We start from the raw sequence: 20,997 nt of genomic DNA on the forward strand, positions 1-20,997 counted from the left end.
ATATTTTCTATTAAAATTGTTTTTACTTAAATCATCCCTGTGGTAGCACTTTTAACAGTGTCGAGCTATTTTGCTGTAAATATTTACTAGGTTCGTGGTAATTAAACTATTGAATATTAATGTGTGAAATGATACACTTTTGTTACTATATTTTACATTGAAGGGTAATTTGAACACTTTTATTTCTTACTCTAAATCATTGAAAAATTACAAATATTTAATTAGATTTGATCGCGATCAAAACACGGGATTTCCACCCAGGTAATGATATAAGTAATGTTATCGAACAAACGATTGCTTTACTACCCTTTTCCTTTGTTTTTTCCCTTCCATCTATTAAGAGATTTGATTCTGCTAATGTACTGTATACACGTCTCTATCTGGACCTTTGTTCTCCATGTCGTGCTTCTTCACATCACAAGATCGCATCTGTTTGGTTCCAAGTCCACGTTCATTCTCCTTTTCTTATATGAAGACCAAGGGGGAAAACTCGTAAAATTAGAGTTAAAATTACATTATGTATTCTCATCACATTCATATAACTACATACACAGCCTTTCCAAACACAACGTAAGGAGAAAGCTAGAGAAAAGTATTTTGTTTTAAATGGAAATTTAAGATGTTGCTGCCTCTCGGCAGCAATATATGGTGCAGTATCCGAACACGATGTGCCACGGTGATGTGTGAAATGTGACTGACAAAAACTGAAACTTTTGATAAATAACGTTGTTTACGGTAAATGAATGATCGCATTACCTACTAAAACAGCGTGCGTCTAATTTTGCGATCTGCGATACGGTTTATCGCACACAGCACATTTTGGAACTTTGGGTTCAATATTACGAAAGCTTGTCTTATCGTAATTTAATCATCTTATACTAAGCAAATAGAGTCAAATATATTCCCCATTATTAATTATTGTAATATTTCACACAATATATAGCTTGTATTATATTCAAATGCTGTTTAGCTACGTATATGATGAAGAACGACCTTTATGTACGTAAGCATCCTCGATACTCCAGGGGTTACTATAACTGAAGTTATATATATCAGCTGTCAATGAGTATCATCTACCAATGCATATATCCTTACGGACAGACTGGACAGACATTGTACATGAAACGGACATACTTTCAGCTATGATTTCATTAGGTCAGACAAACACACGAACAAATTAACTAGACATACATATACACTATTAAACACCAATGATTGTTGAAATGATGAGTATCATTTATACTCTGTCGACGGTGGAGCATCTTTAAGGACTAACAAGGAAATAAAACAAGGAGGAAAGCCGGAGTACCAGAATAAAAAAACCCACCAAACTACAGTCACTTATTAGCAGCTGATCCACTTATTTTTTATCAGGTACAGATTATAGTTCTTTTTAATTGTCATTCTTTGCGAAAGCTTAATAACTACACCCCTGTCATAGTTATGGTATTAATAATTAAAGTACTGAAAGTATTGAAGTGGTATTACCTCTGGGTGATAGGAGTTGATTCGAGTGTTAAAAATAAATAAGTAAACGGTTATGGTATTAGTATAACTTCAAATAAGTAAACGGTTATGGTATTAGTATAACTTCAAATAAGTAAACGGTTATGGTATTAGTATAACTTCAGATAAGTAAACGGTTATGGTATTAGTATAACTTCAAATAAGTAAACGGTTATGGTATTAGTATAACTTCAAATAAGTAAACGGTTATGGTATTAGTATAACTTCAAATAAGTAAACGGTTATGGTATTAGTATAACTTCAAATAAGTAAACGGTTATGGTATTAGTATAACTTCAAATAAGTAAACGGTTATGGTATTAGTATAACTTCAAATAAGTAAACGGTTATGGTATTAGTATAACTTCAAATAAGTAAACGGTTATGGTATTAGTATAACTTCAAATAAGTAAACGGTTATGGTATTAGTATAACTTCAAATAATAAACGGTTATGGTATTAGTATAACTTCAGATAAGTAAACGGTTATGGAATTAGTATAACTTCAGATAAGTAAACGGTTATGGTATTAGTATAACTTCAGATAAGTAAACGGTTATGGTATTAGTATAACTTCAGATAAGTAAACGGTTATGGTATTAGTATAACTTCAGATAAGTAAACGGTTATGGTATTAGTATAACTTCAGATAAGTAAACGGTTATGGTATTAGTATAACTTCAAATAAGTCAATGACTCAAAGAAGACAGGATATAAACTATTCACGGAAGAAAACAACATATTTAATGCAAGTAGTTGTTTGTTTTCGTCGTAAAGAATTTAACAAATTGATTTATTTTCACATATTTTGTACAGGTCCAGTTATTATATTTACACATAATGCATTTCAGTGCAGAACCTTCAATCTATGAGGAAATATTAATGTTACCTGAGTCAAGTTAATATAAAACCAGTTTTATGCACTCTGGTGAGTTCAACAACTGAAACACTTGTAATGTCAAATTAAAGAACAACAATTGCACATGTTACATTTTTTTTATTCAGACGTTAACAGAGTGTTTGAATGCAAAAATACACATATTTAACACATAATTATTACAAATTGATGTTTTTGTTATAAAAGAAAGTATTAAGAGATATCTCATCAACATAATTGGCGACCTAAGAAAGCTACACAAGCAGGGTTGGTTGAAACTCTGGCGCTGTTGACGTTAATTATTTGTCAAGTATTTAGTAATGTTTGGAATATTTCACACAATGAGTAGGAAACAATGATTTAAGAACAGCTAACTTTGCAAAAACTTTTACAAACAAAGCACGATAGATAGTAAATAAATATATTTTTTCAGTGAAATTGAATACAAGTGTAGTTTAAAGGAAACATGTTAAGATATTTACATTTAGCATACATACTACTAGACGTCAACCAAGCCAAATAAAACTATATTTTGTTAAAATACAATCTCATGCTAAATTGCTAATAGTTATTGACAAGTAATAATGCTCAATAATGTGCTTTCATATATAAACTAATATAGTAAACACCTCCCCAGAGGAAAATGCAAGACCCCTGGAGTACAATTTTTGCAAAGAAGTATAACCCTTTAATTAATAAAAGAGTATTATCTGTGAGTTGAGAAGAAGAGTTTTGCGAATTAGGTCAATTGTTATGTGTCAATAAACATGTAATTCACAATTTTGTTTTCCTTTAGACCATTAATAAGCGCAGAATTCTGATTCAGACGTTTTGGAAAAGTTGAAATTGCTAATTTTTTTTGGGGTTGTGCGCAAAGGATGGCGGACAAAAACAATGAATTTGTGAGTGATATGTGATGGCATTATATAATATATGTATCTTTAAAATGGTCTCATTATCGAGATTCTTCATTTATAAAGAAATAACTTGCTGGTTATATGTATATAAATCTTAAATCATGCTTAGGCAATACTACATACATAATTGACCATTAGTGACGAATATAATTGGCATCAAGGAATTAAACTAACTTAGTTAGGCGATGTTGTCTTCTGTATATATCAAGTTTAAGAACACTATACTATCTATAACTACAAAATTAATGGCTGTCAGGTTGTGTTACATAACTAACGCATATTGTCATAAAGGATGTCTTTCATGCTTCATAACTTCATTAATGCTACATTGCTACGTACATATATATATATATGAGAGAGAGAGAGAGAGAGAGAGAGAGAGAGAGAGAGAGAGAGAGAGAGAGAGAGAGAGAGAGAGAGAGAGAGAGATCTAGTTATCAGCTGTTTATCGGCATATGTTTTATCAAGTTTCAAGTACATTACTGTATATCTATTAATTATAAAACTAAAATACCTAAATTAACTAAATGGAATGTCCATGCCGATGACCCATTTCATTCGTTTCGAGATCCGACTGAGAAAACTAATGGCTGTGGAGTAATACTGCAGTACCTGATACCATTTTATAGATTCTCCTCTAATAAATCCACAAGAAATGTATATGGTAATAATTTTTTCGGTTTCGTGGTTGAAAAATACCTCGCGGGAACCCATATTGAAGGATAGTGGCACGATTGCTTTTTTCTTACAATTTTGATGAATTCACATAAATCTATCAGATTAATACTGATTTTGTGGAACATCACTGGTTTTTTTTCTGCTATCAGAGAATATCTGAATTAAGCTGCCTCTGAAATATGTGAAATTGAATATCCTTTTAACCCTACTAACATTAAATATTTTCATATTGATCTGTACAATATAACGAAAAAACACACATTACTTCCGGGAGGAGAAGATGGGAAAATTAGTTCTATTGAATCATTTGAAATGGGTTGATATTTCTAAAATTCCCTTTACTTTACAGTACAAAAAAATCCAAGCTTCAGTTCTTACAATATAGATAATAGCAAATTCACTCAGCAATTTTACTTTGACAGAATAATTAACTTTGAAAAAATCGTGTGTTACAAATTATGTAAGTACTTCATGATCAACTTAAACGATATTGATGCTGCTGAATAAGCTTACAGAATGATTCTTATCTAGTTTATATTGTATCTGGGTGCAAATTTCTCCTACAGGTACCCCAAATGTGTGACTAGTGACTAAACCAGGTAATGGACAATAGACTTGTCGTCTATACATTGTGTTAAACGTTTATTATGATTATTATCTCGGCTTGTATGGCTGATGGGATCTATGAATGTGTTTTAACGTATTTTGTACGGTTATAAATACATAGCACAAAAATCTGGATCATATCTAAAGTTGGTTTTGACTATACATGTAGGTGAATAAATCATTCATAAAAATAATAAAATGTAACCTGAACGGATTTACTTTTTTCCTGAAAAATGTCTTTGTTCTTCATGAATTTCAACGAACATAAAACATTTCGAAATATTTTATTTCATTTTGCCCCTAGGGAAATGAGATTGTTAAGTGTTTTGGCTATAATCACTTTTAAATGTTGTCTTTGTACAACTTCAAAACACACCAAATAAAAAATCACAACCATTATTACATGTTATTTTTAATATGTTTACAAGTACACGTAGCTCTTTATAAGTGGAAGATGTAAATTGGAAAAGCAACAAAATAAAGTTGTGTGAACCGATGTGAAAGAAAACCGATCCGTACGGTAAGCGCCACGGTAACACCGTATCACTAACACTGAAATGTGCATGTTCCTAATTTATAGATATCCGACATTGAATATTGATATAGCAGTTATAATCATAGACAAGTTAATTTTAATTGTTGCTACAAAAAGCTGAAAAGATCATTACATAACCTTGTATATTTAGAACATACGAAGATATTAGTACGTGATATACGGACAATAACATAGGAAATAAATAAAATTCTAACACTGCAAAACTTGGTGGTCAAATGGTACAGATGTATCTTGAATATCAAGATGTTACTATTGTCAAAGTATAGTCTGAATTCATCATTTATTTAGTTTTAATTTCTTCTTTACGCCTCTCTCTTTTAAACAGAAAACAATCCAACCGAAAAGTAAGAGAGGAAGGTTAGAAGAAATAGCAAAAGTTGAAGGTAAGTCAGCATGTTTATTTGTATGTCTTTACTTTAATGCCGAATCCTTGTAATGCATGGTTTTATTTTCATCAGGACGAGGTGAGACTCCATGGCACACATCGAGTGTGGCTCGCACTGCATTTCATTGACCTATCAAAGGCTTATAGAATGGTTCGGCTGTTGGAACCTAGTAGTTCGTTTGTAAAGAAAATGACGGCATGGTGTTTGTAGATGAGCCGTGAAAAATTCTTTCAAGTTATGAGTTAATGTATGCTGGTCCATCAGGATTTATATTAGCAATAATACCTGTTACAAACACTGGAATCGGCCTTCCGCAAGAAACGGGAACTATCGTTATTTGTGGATGATGTTTTTCAATCGATATTAGATATACATGTATGACCGTTAACCGCGATTAACTAAACTAATGCTTAGACCAGTGGCTAACTAGTGTTATTGCATTCTCAATTATCATTGCTAATATTACATCACAAACTAGTACTGTCAGTGATGTTTGTTTGTTTGATTAATGTATGTCCTATTAACAGCTATGGTCATGGAAGGACGACCTCCCATGTATGCGGTGTGCTGTATGTATGTTGTGCGAGGTGCGTGTTTTGGGAGACTGCGGTATATTAATGTTGTGTCTTCTTGTATAGTGGAACTGTTGCCCTTTTTATAGTGCTATATCACTGAAACAGGCCGCCAAAGACACCAAGCAACACACCCAACCTGGTCACATTATACTGACAACGGGGGAACCAGTCGTCCTACTCCCTGTATGCTGAGCGCCAAGCAGGAGCAGAAACTACCACTTTTATAGACTTTGGTGTTTCTCGGCCAGGGGACAGAACCCAGCGCCTTCCTCACAGGGGCGAACGCTCAACTCAAGGCCAAAAGTGAGGCGGTACCAAGGGAGGCATTAGGAAAGATAAAGTCAGTTAGGAAGAAGAGAAAAGATAAGATCCTAAATTTAGTCGCCTTTTACGATCATGCAATAGGGGCAGCAGGTACAATTCTAACGCCCTACCTGCAGGGCAATGCAACTAAACGTAAACACATTTTACTGCAAACAGGTGAACTTCTTACTGAATATACATATCATAAGTAATCGGTATTTTATATGTTGTTCCGTACCATAATTAAAGGATTTTATTTAAAACACATATTGGCTTGATCTACCTTCAATGGTGAAGAAAGGAAGCGGGAGACAAACATAAAGACAAAAAAATAATTCTAAGATTATAAACTAAATAAGAGAAGGCCTTGCATGACCACGCCACCGTGATAATGACCTATACCAGCCGTAGGATCAGGTCAGCGTATCATCACTGAACTATCCATATCATTTAACGGAGAGCTCTCACTCCATACTTCAGGGGTTACTTTCACTGTCATTATATTCACCAATGATATTAATCCCTGACGATGGAAAGCTCGCCACTTCCGGATTCTTCTTTGATCTGATTTGATGTGTTGTTGTCTTTGAAAGGTTTCTCATCTTTCTCCTATTGGAAAGAATCAGGAAACTCGAGTTGTGTTAGATCCCCTAGAACGTAGTAATTTACAGGAAAAGGGGTATCATGTAGATTGCGACAGCTTTCTCTACTGTTTGGATCTAGCAAACGAAATTGCTTGAACGAGGGACATACAAAATGCATCTTACAGGAACACTGCGGTCTAATAGGAAAATGCCTGTACTTATAAAGTATGCCCCCGTAGGTCCCAGTGAGACTGTTTACATGCGACAAGGCGAGGTTCTAACTGCTACCTATAAAATCCAAACAAATGGTAAGAAGGTTGTCCGTCTCCTCTCTACTCTAGCTACTGTCGATCGCAGAATGGGATGCACGCAATTGTAAAATCGTATAATAAGAACACGGGTTGGTGGGTGAGGTGGACGTGCTAATGAGCTTTTATAGCAATAACAGTAAATGTGGAAGGGTTTGGAAAAACTTGTAATTCACATCATCCACCGGGTATTATTAAATGAATAACCTGTCAAATCGTGTCAAAGGATTTGTCAGGAAAATGTGGAGGCCTGGTCAACGATCATATAATAGCAAAGCGGTCAGGGATACCCAAGCCCAAAGTGATATTTTCATTCGGTTTTAACCAAACGGAATACAGAATTGGCAGTGAAAAAAGAGTAGAGATAATCATAAAAAAGAATTAGTATATATTGTAAATACTGTGGGGGATATATTGTGCATTGATTCATACATCATGTTGACATAAATGTATTTCTGTTTCTCTGGCAGAGTTTCCTAACTAAGCTCACTATTAAGTTTTTTATGAGAAGTTGTGACTGTATGTATTTTAAAAATGAAATCCTAGTGTAAAGGGATTGGAGTGACTAAACCATGCAGACATAATGGTTGATGTCCTTATTTATTGGCGTGGACTTTAAAGTTAGATACAACTCTCCACCTCCTACCTTATAAATATGATTATTTAACAGAAAACGTCAACTGAATGATAACTTATCTTATAAACGATCCTACGCGAGAAACACTCTATCCATTGATTTTTTTTTATATTTGATAACGATAAAAAATTATATCAAATTAAATATCATATACATGTACATGTATGTATCGTTCGTGCTATAGTTTCACTTAACATATTCGTACAATATCAATACTTCCCTCACATTTACTTTGAAAATACTGTTGAACAAATCATTAGAATCAGGATCGGTAAAATCGAGCTAGAAACAAGCTACAAGTAATATGAATGCGTTTTATAACGGAAATTATTGTTCTACCGATGGTATTCTGATTGAAGAATAATCTTTACATATCTTTATAATTACCTTGTTAATACTTTTATAATTACCAGACATCAGTCTGGCTTTAAACCACGGGGCTCATGTGAATCAAATTGTGTTTATTTATAATGAAATTGCACGTTTGAGTAATATGAATCCACAAGCCTTGGTTTGTACGACAGTTTTCTTCATACCTACATATAAAAGAGTCTTATGATATTTAGCATGTGATTAGTAAATATCTGAACACTTCATACTTATACATAGTAAAGTTAAGACAACATTTGATACTTAATGTATGACCTGTTCATCAATACACGTAAGTGTTCATTGTCCTTTATAACGTGTTGTATGCTTTATGTATATATTAAATATGATATATGTACCTTATTTTATGATCACTGCATTTATTTAGAGTTTAAAATTTGTGTAATAGTGTGTGTGAATTTATACAAATAGACAGCTCGGTGTAACTTTTAACTTTGATACAAAATGGTCCGATCATATAAATAAAGAATTTAAATTTAGATAAATGTTTTACGGAAGCTTAAATACATGTTGAAGCGTAATGATATATTAAAGATCTATAAACCTACATATTACCCGTTTTAGAATATGCATGTGAAGTTTGGGATGGGTGTACTTTGGGTGATTTAGGAAAATTAGAAAAAGGTTCAGCGTGAGGCAGCTAGAATAGTTACAGGTCTACCATCATATGCTAGGAACGATTCATTATATATGGAAACAGGTCTTGAATTTCATTCATTTAGAAGAGAGAGATGTAAATTGCAGTTGATTTATATAATGGATAGACACATTAAATTTTCTATCAAACACACTTCCTACTTCTGTTGGTGTAAATAGACAAGGTCCCATACTCTAGCATTACTAATTTTATGCTTTCAATCACTAATATGTTTTTTCTTCCTTCATATTTTGTAATAATTTGGAACTCTCTCTTGATTATGATATCAGATCAATGCATTTCACATCTATTAAATCAGAACTGTTCTCTAACTTCCCTCTTCCTGTATCCCGCTACTTCATACAAGGGGATAGAAAACTTAATATACTTCATTCCAGATTAGGACACAAATGCAGTTCTCTTAAGCACGACCTCTACCACGCTAATCTGTCCCCAGACTCAATCTGTTTAAGCTTTAGTTACTATTGTGAGGATGCCTATCACTACTTTTTTAATGTCAAACATATTAATCTGCTCACACAGATCTAATTAAATTATTAAATAATTTAGATTTATATATACCATTATCTTTTGATTTATTATTGTTTGGAAATGAACATATGTCTTTGGAAGTAAATTGTGATGATTTTAGTAAAGTGCATATTTTCATTAGATCCAGCAGAAGATTATAACATGTTTAATAATATTTATATAAATAATCTGTATGTTAATGTCAGTTATCGTTTTTGATGTCAATGTATGTTACCAGTTTAGGCTGTAATCTGATTGTCTATGTAACTTTGTAAGGAGATAGCTTCATAAGTTGTCATAACTCATGTCTGATTCCTTTTGTCTTTTGGTAAATAAAATATGTTTGTAGTAAAAAAATAAGTACACATGTTTGTATACTTAAGATCTTAATTGAGTGTTCATTTCATATGAGGTTTTTCTTCGAGACGTATTTTATAAAAATTTTATCACATTTTTATCACGTACATACTACATCAACCTGCATTGAGAAGAATCTCACGTCAAAAGGTTTTGTGAAAATCCAGCGGTGGCCGCTATTTTTGTTCCGGCGGCCTTGAAATCCTTATGTCACATCATTTTTCATGACGTCATTTTATTTTCGCTGTCATGACGTCGTAATGAAATTCCAGCCAAGGAAAATCGCTCAAGGTCATATTCCACTGGTGAAATGCAAAAAAATATTACACGGGCGAAATCACAGGATATCAGACGGATTATGTGATAAACGACATTATGAGTAACCTTCTGTTGTTATATGAGTTTTTTTTTTCATTTCAAAATATGTATAAACATTAATGTATTTAAATTATAGTTTGTAACACCTGATCCACCTAAGGAGATAATTGATCTAGACTGTCTCCTTCACGGAGGGCTGAAGTTGGTTGCGAGTTCCTAGTTCCTAGTTCGGAACTAGGAACCAGACCCGAGTTCCGTTTAACTTAAACGGAACTAGTAACCAGACCTGAGTTCCGTTTAACTTAAACGGAACTAGGAACCAGACCCGAGTTCCGTTTAAGCTTACACGGAACTAGGAACCAGACCCGAGTTCCGTTTAACAAACATACTGGCCAACGAGCGGAGTTCCGTTTATTAGGATTCCTACCTCTAACTGCATGTTCAATTACATATTATATACAAGAATCGAACTTAAAACTTTCATGAATAATACAGCACAGAATTAATCTCCTTAACACAAATTTCCTTAAACGGATCTGACAACTAGACTCCAGTTCCGTTTAACTTAAACGGAACTTGGAACCAGACCCGAGTTCCGTTTAAGCTTATACGGAACTAGGAACCAGACCCGAGTTCCGTTTAACAAACATACTGGCCAACGAGCGGAGTTCCGTTTATTAGGATTCCTACCTCTAACTGCATGTTCAATTACATATTATATACAAGAATCGAACTTAAAACTTCCATGAATAATACAGCACAGAATTAATCTCCTTAACACAAATTTCCTTAAACGGATCTGACAACTAGACTCCAGTTCCGTTTAACTTAAACGGAACTAGGAACCAGACCCGAGTTCCGTTTAAGCTTATACGGAACTAGGAACCAGACCCGAGTTCCGTTTAACAAACATACTGGCCAACGAGCGGAGTTCCGTTTATTAGGATTCCTACCTCTAACTGCATGTTCAATTACATATTATATACAAGAATCGAACTTAAAACTTCCATGAATAATACAGCACAGAATTAATCTCCTTAACACAAATTTCCTTAAACGGATCTGACAACTAGACTCCAGTTCCGTTTAACTTAAACGGAACTAGGAACCAGACCCGAGTTCCGTTTAAGCTTATACGGAACTAGGAACCAGACCCGAGTTCCGTTTAAGCTTATACGAAACTAGGAACCAGACCCGAGTTCCGTTTAACACAAATTTACTGGTCAATGAGCCGAGTTCCGTTTATTAGGATTTCTACCTCTTATAAGATATTGAATTACATATGTTATAAAGGAATCTAGCTCTGAGCTTTCAGGAATGATACAACAGAGAATTAATCTCTATAACACAGATTTTATTAAACAGATCTGACACCTAGACCCCAGTTCCGTTTTGCTTAAACGGAACTAGGAACCAGACCTTAGTTCCGTTTAACACAAATACTGGTCAACCAGCCGGGTTCCGTTTATTAGAACCTCTACCTCTGATAAGATGTTTAATTACCATTGTAATTCTGAAAACGAACTTAAAGCTTTCATGAATAATACAACACAGAATCAATCTATATAACAGAATTTCTTCAGCAGGTTTGACACCTAGACCCCAGCTCCGTTTAACTAAATCGGAACTAGGAACCAGACCCGAGTTCCGTTTAACACAAATACTGGTCAACCAGCCGGGTTCCGTTTATTAGAACCTCTACCTCTGATAAGATGTTTAATTACCATTGTAATTCTGAAAACGAACTTAAAGCTTCCATGAATAATACAACACAGAATCAATCTATATAACAGAATTTCTTCAGCGGGTTTGACACCTAGACCCCAGCTCCGTTTAACTAAATCGGAACTAGGAACCAGACCCGAGTTCCGTTTAACACAAATACTGGTCAACCAGCCGAGTTCCATTTATTAGAATTTCTACCTCTAATAAGATGTTTAATTACCATTGTAATATAGGAATCGAACTTAAAGCTTCCATGAATAATACAACATAGAATCAATCTATTTAACACAGAATTTCATCAGCGGGTTTGACACCTAGACCCCGGTTCCGTTTAACTTAAACGGAACTAGGAACCAGACCCGGGTTCTGTTTAAGCTCAAACAGAACTAGGAACCATATTCGAGTTCCGTTTATTTGATCGGAACTAGGAACCAGACCCGAGGTCAGTTTAGAGCCGACGCTTGCATAGATGTGACTTTTTAAGATATAATTTTACAGGAATCGTCTTTGAAATTTCAGGAACATGTAATCAAAGTTAAAATGATTTCAGTGTAGATTTCTTTACACGAAGCCGACAACGAAACCTGTTCTGTTCTGTTTAATATAATACGGATCTAGGACCCAGATCCTAGTTCTGTTTAAGCCGATGTTGGCCTATACATTGCCTTTAAAGACTTTAATGAATATCCTGATGCTTAATAGGGTCCCGTATCGCAATACGAGTGCCTTATAGTAATCAGGTTATCGGTCTATCTGCCGTCCGTCTGTACGCCCGTCCGTCCGGACGTCCGCCTGTCCTTTTTTATTTTTTTTTGTTACCAAGAAGTCTTAAATTGCAGATGTAGGTTACCTTAGTGCCCCTGTTCTGCATATTACATTTTAGGGCCAATCGACATGATGGCCGACAGAGAAACAACTTTGATTTTGGAAGTTGAAGATGTTTATCTCTATTTCTCAGAAAGCACCAAAGGGATCTGTCTGAAATTTCAGAGGTTGGTTTCCCCTAGGTTCCTAGTTGCGTATAAGGCATTTTTGAACCGATCTATCAACAAGATAGCCCCAAATGGGCCATACAACTCAATGAAAAAAAACAACAAGATGGCCAAGAGGCAGCTATCTTGGATTTTAATATTTATAGTTTAAAAAGCAGAGAAAATATTCCTCTTTCGTCAGACATACATCATTCTTTGGTAGGCGCCAAGAATCCTCTAAGATCTCTTGTACTATACTGTCATCAATCATTTCGAAATCAGAGCTTCAATTATACATTTCATTGTCAAGATATTACTTTTCTTAATCGCAAAGCACCTTGAGCGGTTCCTTTTTTGACGTGTCAGTGTTCTAGCATTTTACAGTAGTCGTCTTCGGAACCTTTAGGAACATATAATCACAGTAAAACTCAATATAGCTTAGAAACGGAGTCGACAAACCATGCACGAGTTCCGTTTAAGATCATACGAATCTAGGAATTAGGCCCAAGTTCCTTTTAGCCCAACGCATTCAAATTCCACATTCAGTTCACGTGCATTTACTGACCAATGCGTTGAGTTTGTTTATTATGATTCCCACGTGTAATAAGATGTTTACTAGATATTTTCATTGGACAATTTGATTGGTGTTTATCTAACAAGGAAAAGTGGTCAATGGCATTCATATCTTAACTTGAGTTATGAAGAAGAATTTTTCCTCATCTCGCACGCTTAGGTTAGCCCTGTTGCACCTCAGTTTTGGTCAAAGGTTCAAGACCCTGGTTATGCAATACACGATAGACTGCCGTCCTCTTTGCCAGCTATGCTTGAGTGTTGAACTCGGGAAACTTGGTCAGTGAACCAGGTAGCGTTCGGCTCCAAGGAGCACCATAAGATGGAGAGGATGTTGCGTCTCTCCGTCCATAATGTCATATATAAACTAGAATACTTCTGCCCTGAACAGGACATTGAGAGCATTGGCTTCTTTGAAGGTGTCATTGCTCGTCAATGTCTTGTTGGCTAGGCACTTCTCTCTGTTTTGAAAACTGTCGAAGAACCTTACCTGTCCAGTTTGTTAAATACCCTTTCTCAGAGCTCACTCTTCCTTCTGTTCTGATTTGAAGCAGGACGTGGTCCCTTCTTCCCTTTTTGAAGAGAATTCAGAGGTTGAAGGCCATTACCTCACAGAGGTCAGCACCACCAAAGAAGAAGGCTAGAAATTCTGCTCCTACTGTTATATGCAACCGAAGTCAAAGCCTTATTTCAAGGGTAACATTGGGAAGGGTAGGAAGAGTACAAACCCTCACTGGGACAAGACGAAAAGTTCCTGATTCGTTTCTCCGTCCTTGATCGTTCCATACGAATCGAAAGGTCTGTTCTTGATAATTCAGCCAGTCTCAGATTCAAGTCCTCCTCTCGTAAATTAGGGTTTGGGTTAGGCAACAATTCTTCATCTGTGAAGGTCTCGATATTACTCGTTTTCATCTTCCTGTAGGAGATCGTCAGTCCACCTTCTTTCTGGAGTCAATGGAAGAATATCACACAGGACTCTTGAGCCTTTTCTGTAGTGAAGGAGCGGTTTGGCATTCCATACTTGCGGCATCCACACTTTGTGTCAAAGTAAGTATTTTTTCCCTCCTTTGGGGGATCCGGAGAAGGCAGTTTCCATCCGGGAGGAAGTAAGGACCATGCTTTTAAAGGGCGTGGTCGAGGGGTGCCTATTATGAACTACACACTCGGCTTCTATTCCAGAATATTTCTGATCCGCAAGAGGTTGGGAGCTTGGTGTCCCATCAACTGCTGTTGGTTGTAGTGTGATTTCTGCACTCTAGGGAAGAAATGTTCACAACTATGTCGACGAATAGCTAATGATCAATCTAGTTCGGGAATCTGTGGATCGGAACACATGTGAATCTTTTGCTTAAAGTTGGCTTAAAGAGTATGAGGTGCCCCTTCTTAAAACATTGTCTTCTTGGGAAACCGTTCCCACACGGTTCATAGTATTGTCATTCCACCTTTCCAAATTCGAGAAGGCCAGATATTTTCCGCTGACCTTCATCGGCCGGTCCCTCGTCGAAATTCGTTGGTCTCTAAATATTCTGTGTTATCTCAACTCAAGGGGTTTGCTCGGTGGTGTACTCTGAAAGGCAATTACAAATGTTCTTCAGGGGGTTTCGTTGTCGTCCATGCCAGCTCCCACCGTGACCATGTTCATGGATGCGTTCATGGAAGTGTTAGGGGCTTCCCTCGACATCCATTGCCAGTCGATAGAGTGGTCTGGGGAACATGCAGAAGATGATGGCTGTTCTGTTTTCTCTGCAGACCTTTTAGAGGATTCTGCATGGCTACGGACAACTCAACAGTGGCTGCTTATCTGGAGAGACAGGGACATCAGCTTACGTCCTTTGTGCCCTCGCTATCCGTATTTCCGTATTATTCCTATCTATAAGGAAATGCAGTTTACAATTTTAGTCAAGCATCTTCCAGGAAGGGCAAATGTTCTGACGGATAATCTCCAGGCGGCGCCAGCTTGTTATGACAGAACGGCATCTATATCCCTCGACCTTTTTGCCTCTTTTCTCAATAGTCAGTTGTCAACCTTTTTGTCTCCGTTCCAAACCAAATGGCTTGGGCTGTGGAAGCAGGGTTCTACAGAAGTTTCCGGAGCATTATTACTCCCTCTTTCTGATAGGGCCACTGTTGCCGCGGCAACCCTGGTTTTTCGGAGCTCTTGTCGTTTCGGGTGGCTTGTCCTCTGGTTCTCCCACCAAAAGCAAATGTCTTTCGTTAGAATCGGCCCCAGACGTTACCTTCACGCTTGGACATGATTCAGGAGTCCTAGCTCAGACAGGCTTTTCTTCGGATATGTCAGCTCGTATCGCCCGATCAATAAGGTCTTTCTCCTCTGCCGTCTACCAGTCACGCTGGACGATCTCCTTTGATTGGTGTATCGTCAGGAAGATTGATCCGGTCATGGCCTCTGTCCAGCTGATTGCGAGTTTCCTTCTCCTTGTTGTTTAGGGAGCGCAATCATGTACTATTGCAGGCTATCGCACAGCTATTGCCAGTGTATTTTCTTTCCGTGGTAGACCAGAGGTAGTATCTTCATTTCTTTGTCTGTCTTGATTCGGGGGTTCAATCTGGACAGGCCTAACGTCAGCTCAACAGTGGAACCTAGAACTCGTGTTTAAGACACAAATGGGGGCTTCGGCTTCTAATGTGCCTTTAGGATCGGTCTCCATAAAGTTTTTAACTTTTAAGACTGTCTTCCTGCTTGCTGTTGCCTCAGGCCACAGGAGAAGTGATATTTATGCATTGTCTTTTCGCTCTTCGCGTATTTCCTGGGCAAGAGGTAGCTCTGCCGTTACCCTTCTCACTGATCCTGCAATTTGGCCAAAAAATTGGGAACCAAGTTTTTCGCTCCATTCCATTAGAATGCCTTTCCTGTCAGTCTCTATTGAATCTGGGGAGAATTATCGGATGCTTTGTTCCTGTCGGGACCTTAAAACAGGGTCAGGAGGATATCTCCTCCCAGTCGATCTTCACATTGATATGTCAGGTGATCAAGATTGCTTATGAGCCGTCTAATGATCAATCTCATGCGAAATGAAAGGTGAGGGCTCATGAGGTTAGAGCCCTTGCGATTTCTTAGGTCCTTGTACCAGGACATCATGTCTTCTGCCGTTTGGCGTGGTCAGTCTACTTTCACCTCCGGTCTCTGTCCTTCCACTCTGATGGACTGTTTTCCTTGGGCCCAGTTGTGATGACTCAGTCTGTGACTGTTCCTCCTCAGTAGACATTATATACATATATGGTCTTTTAACCTTATGCGAGCAGGTTTCACAATGGTGCACCTCTTTCCAAGGGGAGGTATGTCCGTTTTTTCCTTTGTTAATTCAACCCTGTTTTATATTCTCTGCATGGGGCCTGTCCCCTACATTTGCCATTTGACTGGGCTGCCTGGCTTCGGCTCTCCATTACGGTAAGACAAATTCGCGTACTAAAGTTATGGTAGCGTATTACTGAAAAGAAATTGAGGTTTTTCAATGTAAAACCAATTTACATGATGTAAAACTAACAATAACTTTATGGGGTTCCACTCTTCTGTCCTCCCTCCCTTTCATCCTCAGTCATTTGGCCTCGTGGCTACATAGACGTTTTTAGGAAGGGACACCATTATATATACTCTCGTCGAGTACGAAATAAGGTACGGTAGGGAGACGGGATTCTTAAATATTAGGTTTTCAGGGCTATAAAAATTGGTGTATGTAGTGTATTTGAATTCTAAAGTTATGGTAAGTATTATATCATGAAAAGTGGCTTAACATTGAAAAAAAACTCTAATTTCCTTATAAAAGACTTCTTCTCTAAAACTTAGCACGATATATAACAAAAAAAAATTGCAAAGGTAGTATCTGTATGGGGTGAGGATACAAAAAGGGTGTGGCTTATCCCCTTGGGCCTGGGGGCGGGGCCAAAAGGGGTCAATTTGTTTATTTCCATATAAACGACTTTTTCTCTGAAATTAAGTATGTGATAGTACTCATATTGCGATGGTAGCATCCTTAGTGGGAATTCAAAATTGTAAAAATATTGGGACTGACTCTCTACCGCTATTGAATAGCACTGATAATCATATGATATTGAAATCATCATTATATGATGGGGATTTAAAATTAAGCAAATCGTGGAGTCGGTTTTACTATTTCCAATTGTTTTTGTGACAATTACATCATAAAACAGGTGATTCTTCGTGATCTATTTTGTTGACTCATGGAAGGATATTCTTAACCAAGATCAATAGGTACAATATACATGTATATTTCAAAGGCAGTTTGGTTTATGCTTGAAGTTCGATTAAATGCACATCAATTTAACAGAATATTAAAATATCAGAAAAATATAAATTTGAAATACTCCTTCACATAAAAATAAAAATAATAATAAATGGAGAAAAATAATCTGAAAATCTGAATATTTCGAGAAAACATTGTTAGATTTAAAATTTAAAATAAAATCCTTTTACCATGGGGATTATTTAAAGATATCTGTAAAAATCGTATGTACTGGGCTTAAACGGTCTGTTGCCTAGAATTTCCATTTAATTTCAACGGAATTCCGGTCTCATTCATAAACGCCGCACGTCGCGCTATCACATAACTTAACTCGGTCCTTTTGACAAATTGAGCTAAAATCAGTAAATGCTATGGCAAGCCAATTTAAAATTTATTGAAAGAGCTTGGTCCATCCGGAATTTAATCAAATTATATAAGATATCTTATATTATTATATTCGATATCGGGCCCTTCGGGTCAGGTGAGCTTTACACATATCTTTGCAAGCGATGGGTTATACGGAACTCAGGTCTGGTTCCTAGTTCCGTTTAACCTTAAACGAAACTCGGGTCTGGTTCCTAGTTCCGTTTAAGCTTAAACGGAACTCGGGTCTGGTTCCTAGTTCCGTTTAAGTTAAACGGAACTGGAGTCTAGTTGTCAGATCCGTTTAAGGAAATTTGTGTTAAGGAGATTAATTCTGTGCTGTATTATTCATGGAAGTTTTAAGTTCGATTCTTGTATAAAATATGTAATTGAACATGCAGTTAGAGATAGGAATCCCAATAAACGGAACTCGGCTCGTTGACCAGTACTTTTGTTAAACGGAACTCGGGTCTGGTTCCTAGTTCCGTTTAAGATAAACGGAAATCGGGTCTGGTTCCTAGTTCCGTTTAAGTAAAACGGAACTGAGGTCTAGGTATCAGATCCGTTTAAGGAAATCTGTGTTATAGATATTAATTCTGTTCTGTATTATGAATGTAAGCTTTAAGTTCGATTCCCGTATATAATATGTAATTGAACATGCAATTAGAGGTAGAAATCCTAATAAACGGAACTCGGCTCGTTGACCAGTACTTTTGTTAAACGGAATTCGGGTCTGGTTCCTAGTTCCGTTTAAGTTAAACGGAATTCGGGTCTGGCTCCTAGTTCCGTTTAAGCAAAACGGAACTGAGGTCTAGGTATCAGATCCGTTTAAGGAAATCTGTGTTATAGATATTTATTCTTTTCTTTATTATGAATGGAAGCTTTAAGTTCGATTCCCGTATATAATATGTAATTGAACATGCAATTAGAGGTAGAAATCCTAATAAACGGAACTCGCTCGTTGACCAGTATGTTTGTTAACGGAACTCGGGTCTTCCGTAAAAGTTAAACGGAACTCGGGTCTGGTTCCAAGTTCCGTTTAAGTTAAACGGAACTCGGGTCTGGTTCCTAGTTCCGTTTTAAGTTAAACGGAACTCGGGTCTGGTTCCTAGTTCCGTTTATTAATCGGAACTAGGAACGTTCCGTTTATTAAACGGAACTAGGAACTCGCAACCAACTCTGTTTCACTATCTGATATCATGTGACTATTAACACCTGTAAATAAGATTAATTGAAAAGTGCTAAAACGGGCATTATGGCGATAAAACTCAAAGAATCAATAGGGACGTTGCTTTTCTTGGGTGCCGCGTATGGGAGTTGTCGTGTTATGTGTTACCACGAAGGCGATACAAAAAATGTTTTATTGTTGTGTTTTTTTTAATATATATTTATATGTTTAAATGTGTATTTGTCTACTTTATACAGCTCTAAATCATAAATGGAAGTGTGTTATTATTGCATTGTGTTTAATTCTCATCTGTCATACAATCATGCTCAACTGGAACCCATATGCAAGTTCTAAAATTTTATTCAGCTGCCGGATGATTGGCATAACTTACGTGTACTAGGCCCACGTCATCGACAATGGGTAACGGTCCATTATGATCTCCAGTTAATATTCTACCCAATTCACATTTTATTTGTTTTCATTCTGGCTTTCTGATCCGTTATATACTACTAAAACGATATTAGTTCATTTTGACAACATATGTTTTCTACTGAGCACTTATTTATTCTCTTAATTCTCTTAATGTTTTGTTATGATATTGAAAGTTACCCAATTGTACAAAATATAAACTTGGTTCACTTGAATATAAGATCTATCAGAAACAGCCTTGGTAAATCAGAAGGCAGTGATAAAATCTGTATTAGGGATCTCCATTAATACATGTGTAATCTCGACATTCAATGCACACCTTCAATCCTCACCCTCACAGAATAGATAGCCTGGTCCAGGGGGAGAGGTTATTATCTATCACAAAGACAATCCTCAACCTCACAGAATAATAGAATTACTGGTCCAGGGGAGAGTTATTATCTATCACAAAGAAATCCTCATCACTGTATTAGGGATAACATAGCGATTATCTACAGCATCTCCCCAGAAGATAGAATTACTGGCAGGGAGGTTATTATCTACTCCAAGATACTCACACTCACGAAAGATAGAATTATGGTCCAGGGGGAGAGGTTATTCCTATCACAAAGACAATCCTCACCCTCACAGAATAATAGAATTACTGGTCCAGGGGAGAGGTTATTATCTATCACAAAGACAATCCTCACCCTCACAGAATAATAGAATTACTGGTCCAGGGGAGAGGTTATTATCTATCACAAAGACAATCTCCCCTCACAGAATAGATAGAATTACTGGTCAGGGGAAGGTTATTATCTATCACAAAGACAATCTCCCCTACAGAAGATAGAATTACTGGTCCAGGGGAGAGGTTATTATCTCAAAGACAATCCTCACCCTACAGAATAAATAGAATTACTGGTCCAGGGGAGAGGTTATTATCTTCACAAAGACAATCCTCACCTCACAGAAAGATAGAATTACTGGTCCAGGGGAGAGGTTATTATCTATCACAAAGACAATCCTACCTCACAGAATAGATAGAATTACTGGTCCAGGGGAGAGGTTATTATCTTCAAAAGACAATCCTCACCTCACAGAATAGATAGAATTACTGGTCCAGGGGAAGGTTATTATCTTCACAAAGACAATCCTCACCTCACAGAATAGAAGAATTACTGGTCCAGGGGACAGGTTATTATCTATCACAAAGAAATCCTCACCTCACAGAATAGAATTACTGGTCCAGGGGAAGGAACAGAATAGATAAATTACTGGTCCAGGGGGACAGGTTATTATCTATCACAAAGACAATCCTCACCCTCACAGAATAGATAGAATTACTGGTCCAGGGGGAGAGG

General features: G+C 36.7%; 1 protein-coding gene across 1 annotated transcript in view; it reads right to left on the reverse strand.

The window, feature by feature from the left end:
• Window positions 1-16,659, reverse strand: part of LOC138326817 (uncharacterized) — a 35,202-nt gene extending 18,543 nt beyond the window's left edge. The window contains exons 1-2 of the mRNA XM_069272819.1: window positions 16,522-16,659; window positions 14,161-14,377 (exon numbers count right to left, since the gene is read on the reverse strand). Of these exons, the coding sequence (XP_069128920.1) occupies window positions 14,161-14,377; window positions 16,522-16,659 (355 nt within the window). The remainder of the gene's footprint in view (window positions 1-14,160; window positions 14,378-16,521) is intronic.
• Between the last annotated feature and the right edge of the window lie 4,338 nt (window positions 16,660-20,997).

The sequence above is a fragment of the Argopecten irradians genome, chromosome 7 (genome assembly GCF_041381155.1).
Source record: "Argopecten irradians isolate NY chromosome 7, Ai_NY, whole genome shotgun sequence".
NCBI lineage: Eukaryota > Metazoa > Mollusca > Bivalvia > Pectinida > Pectinidae > Argopecten > Argopecten irradians.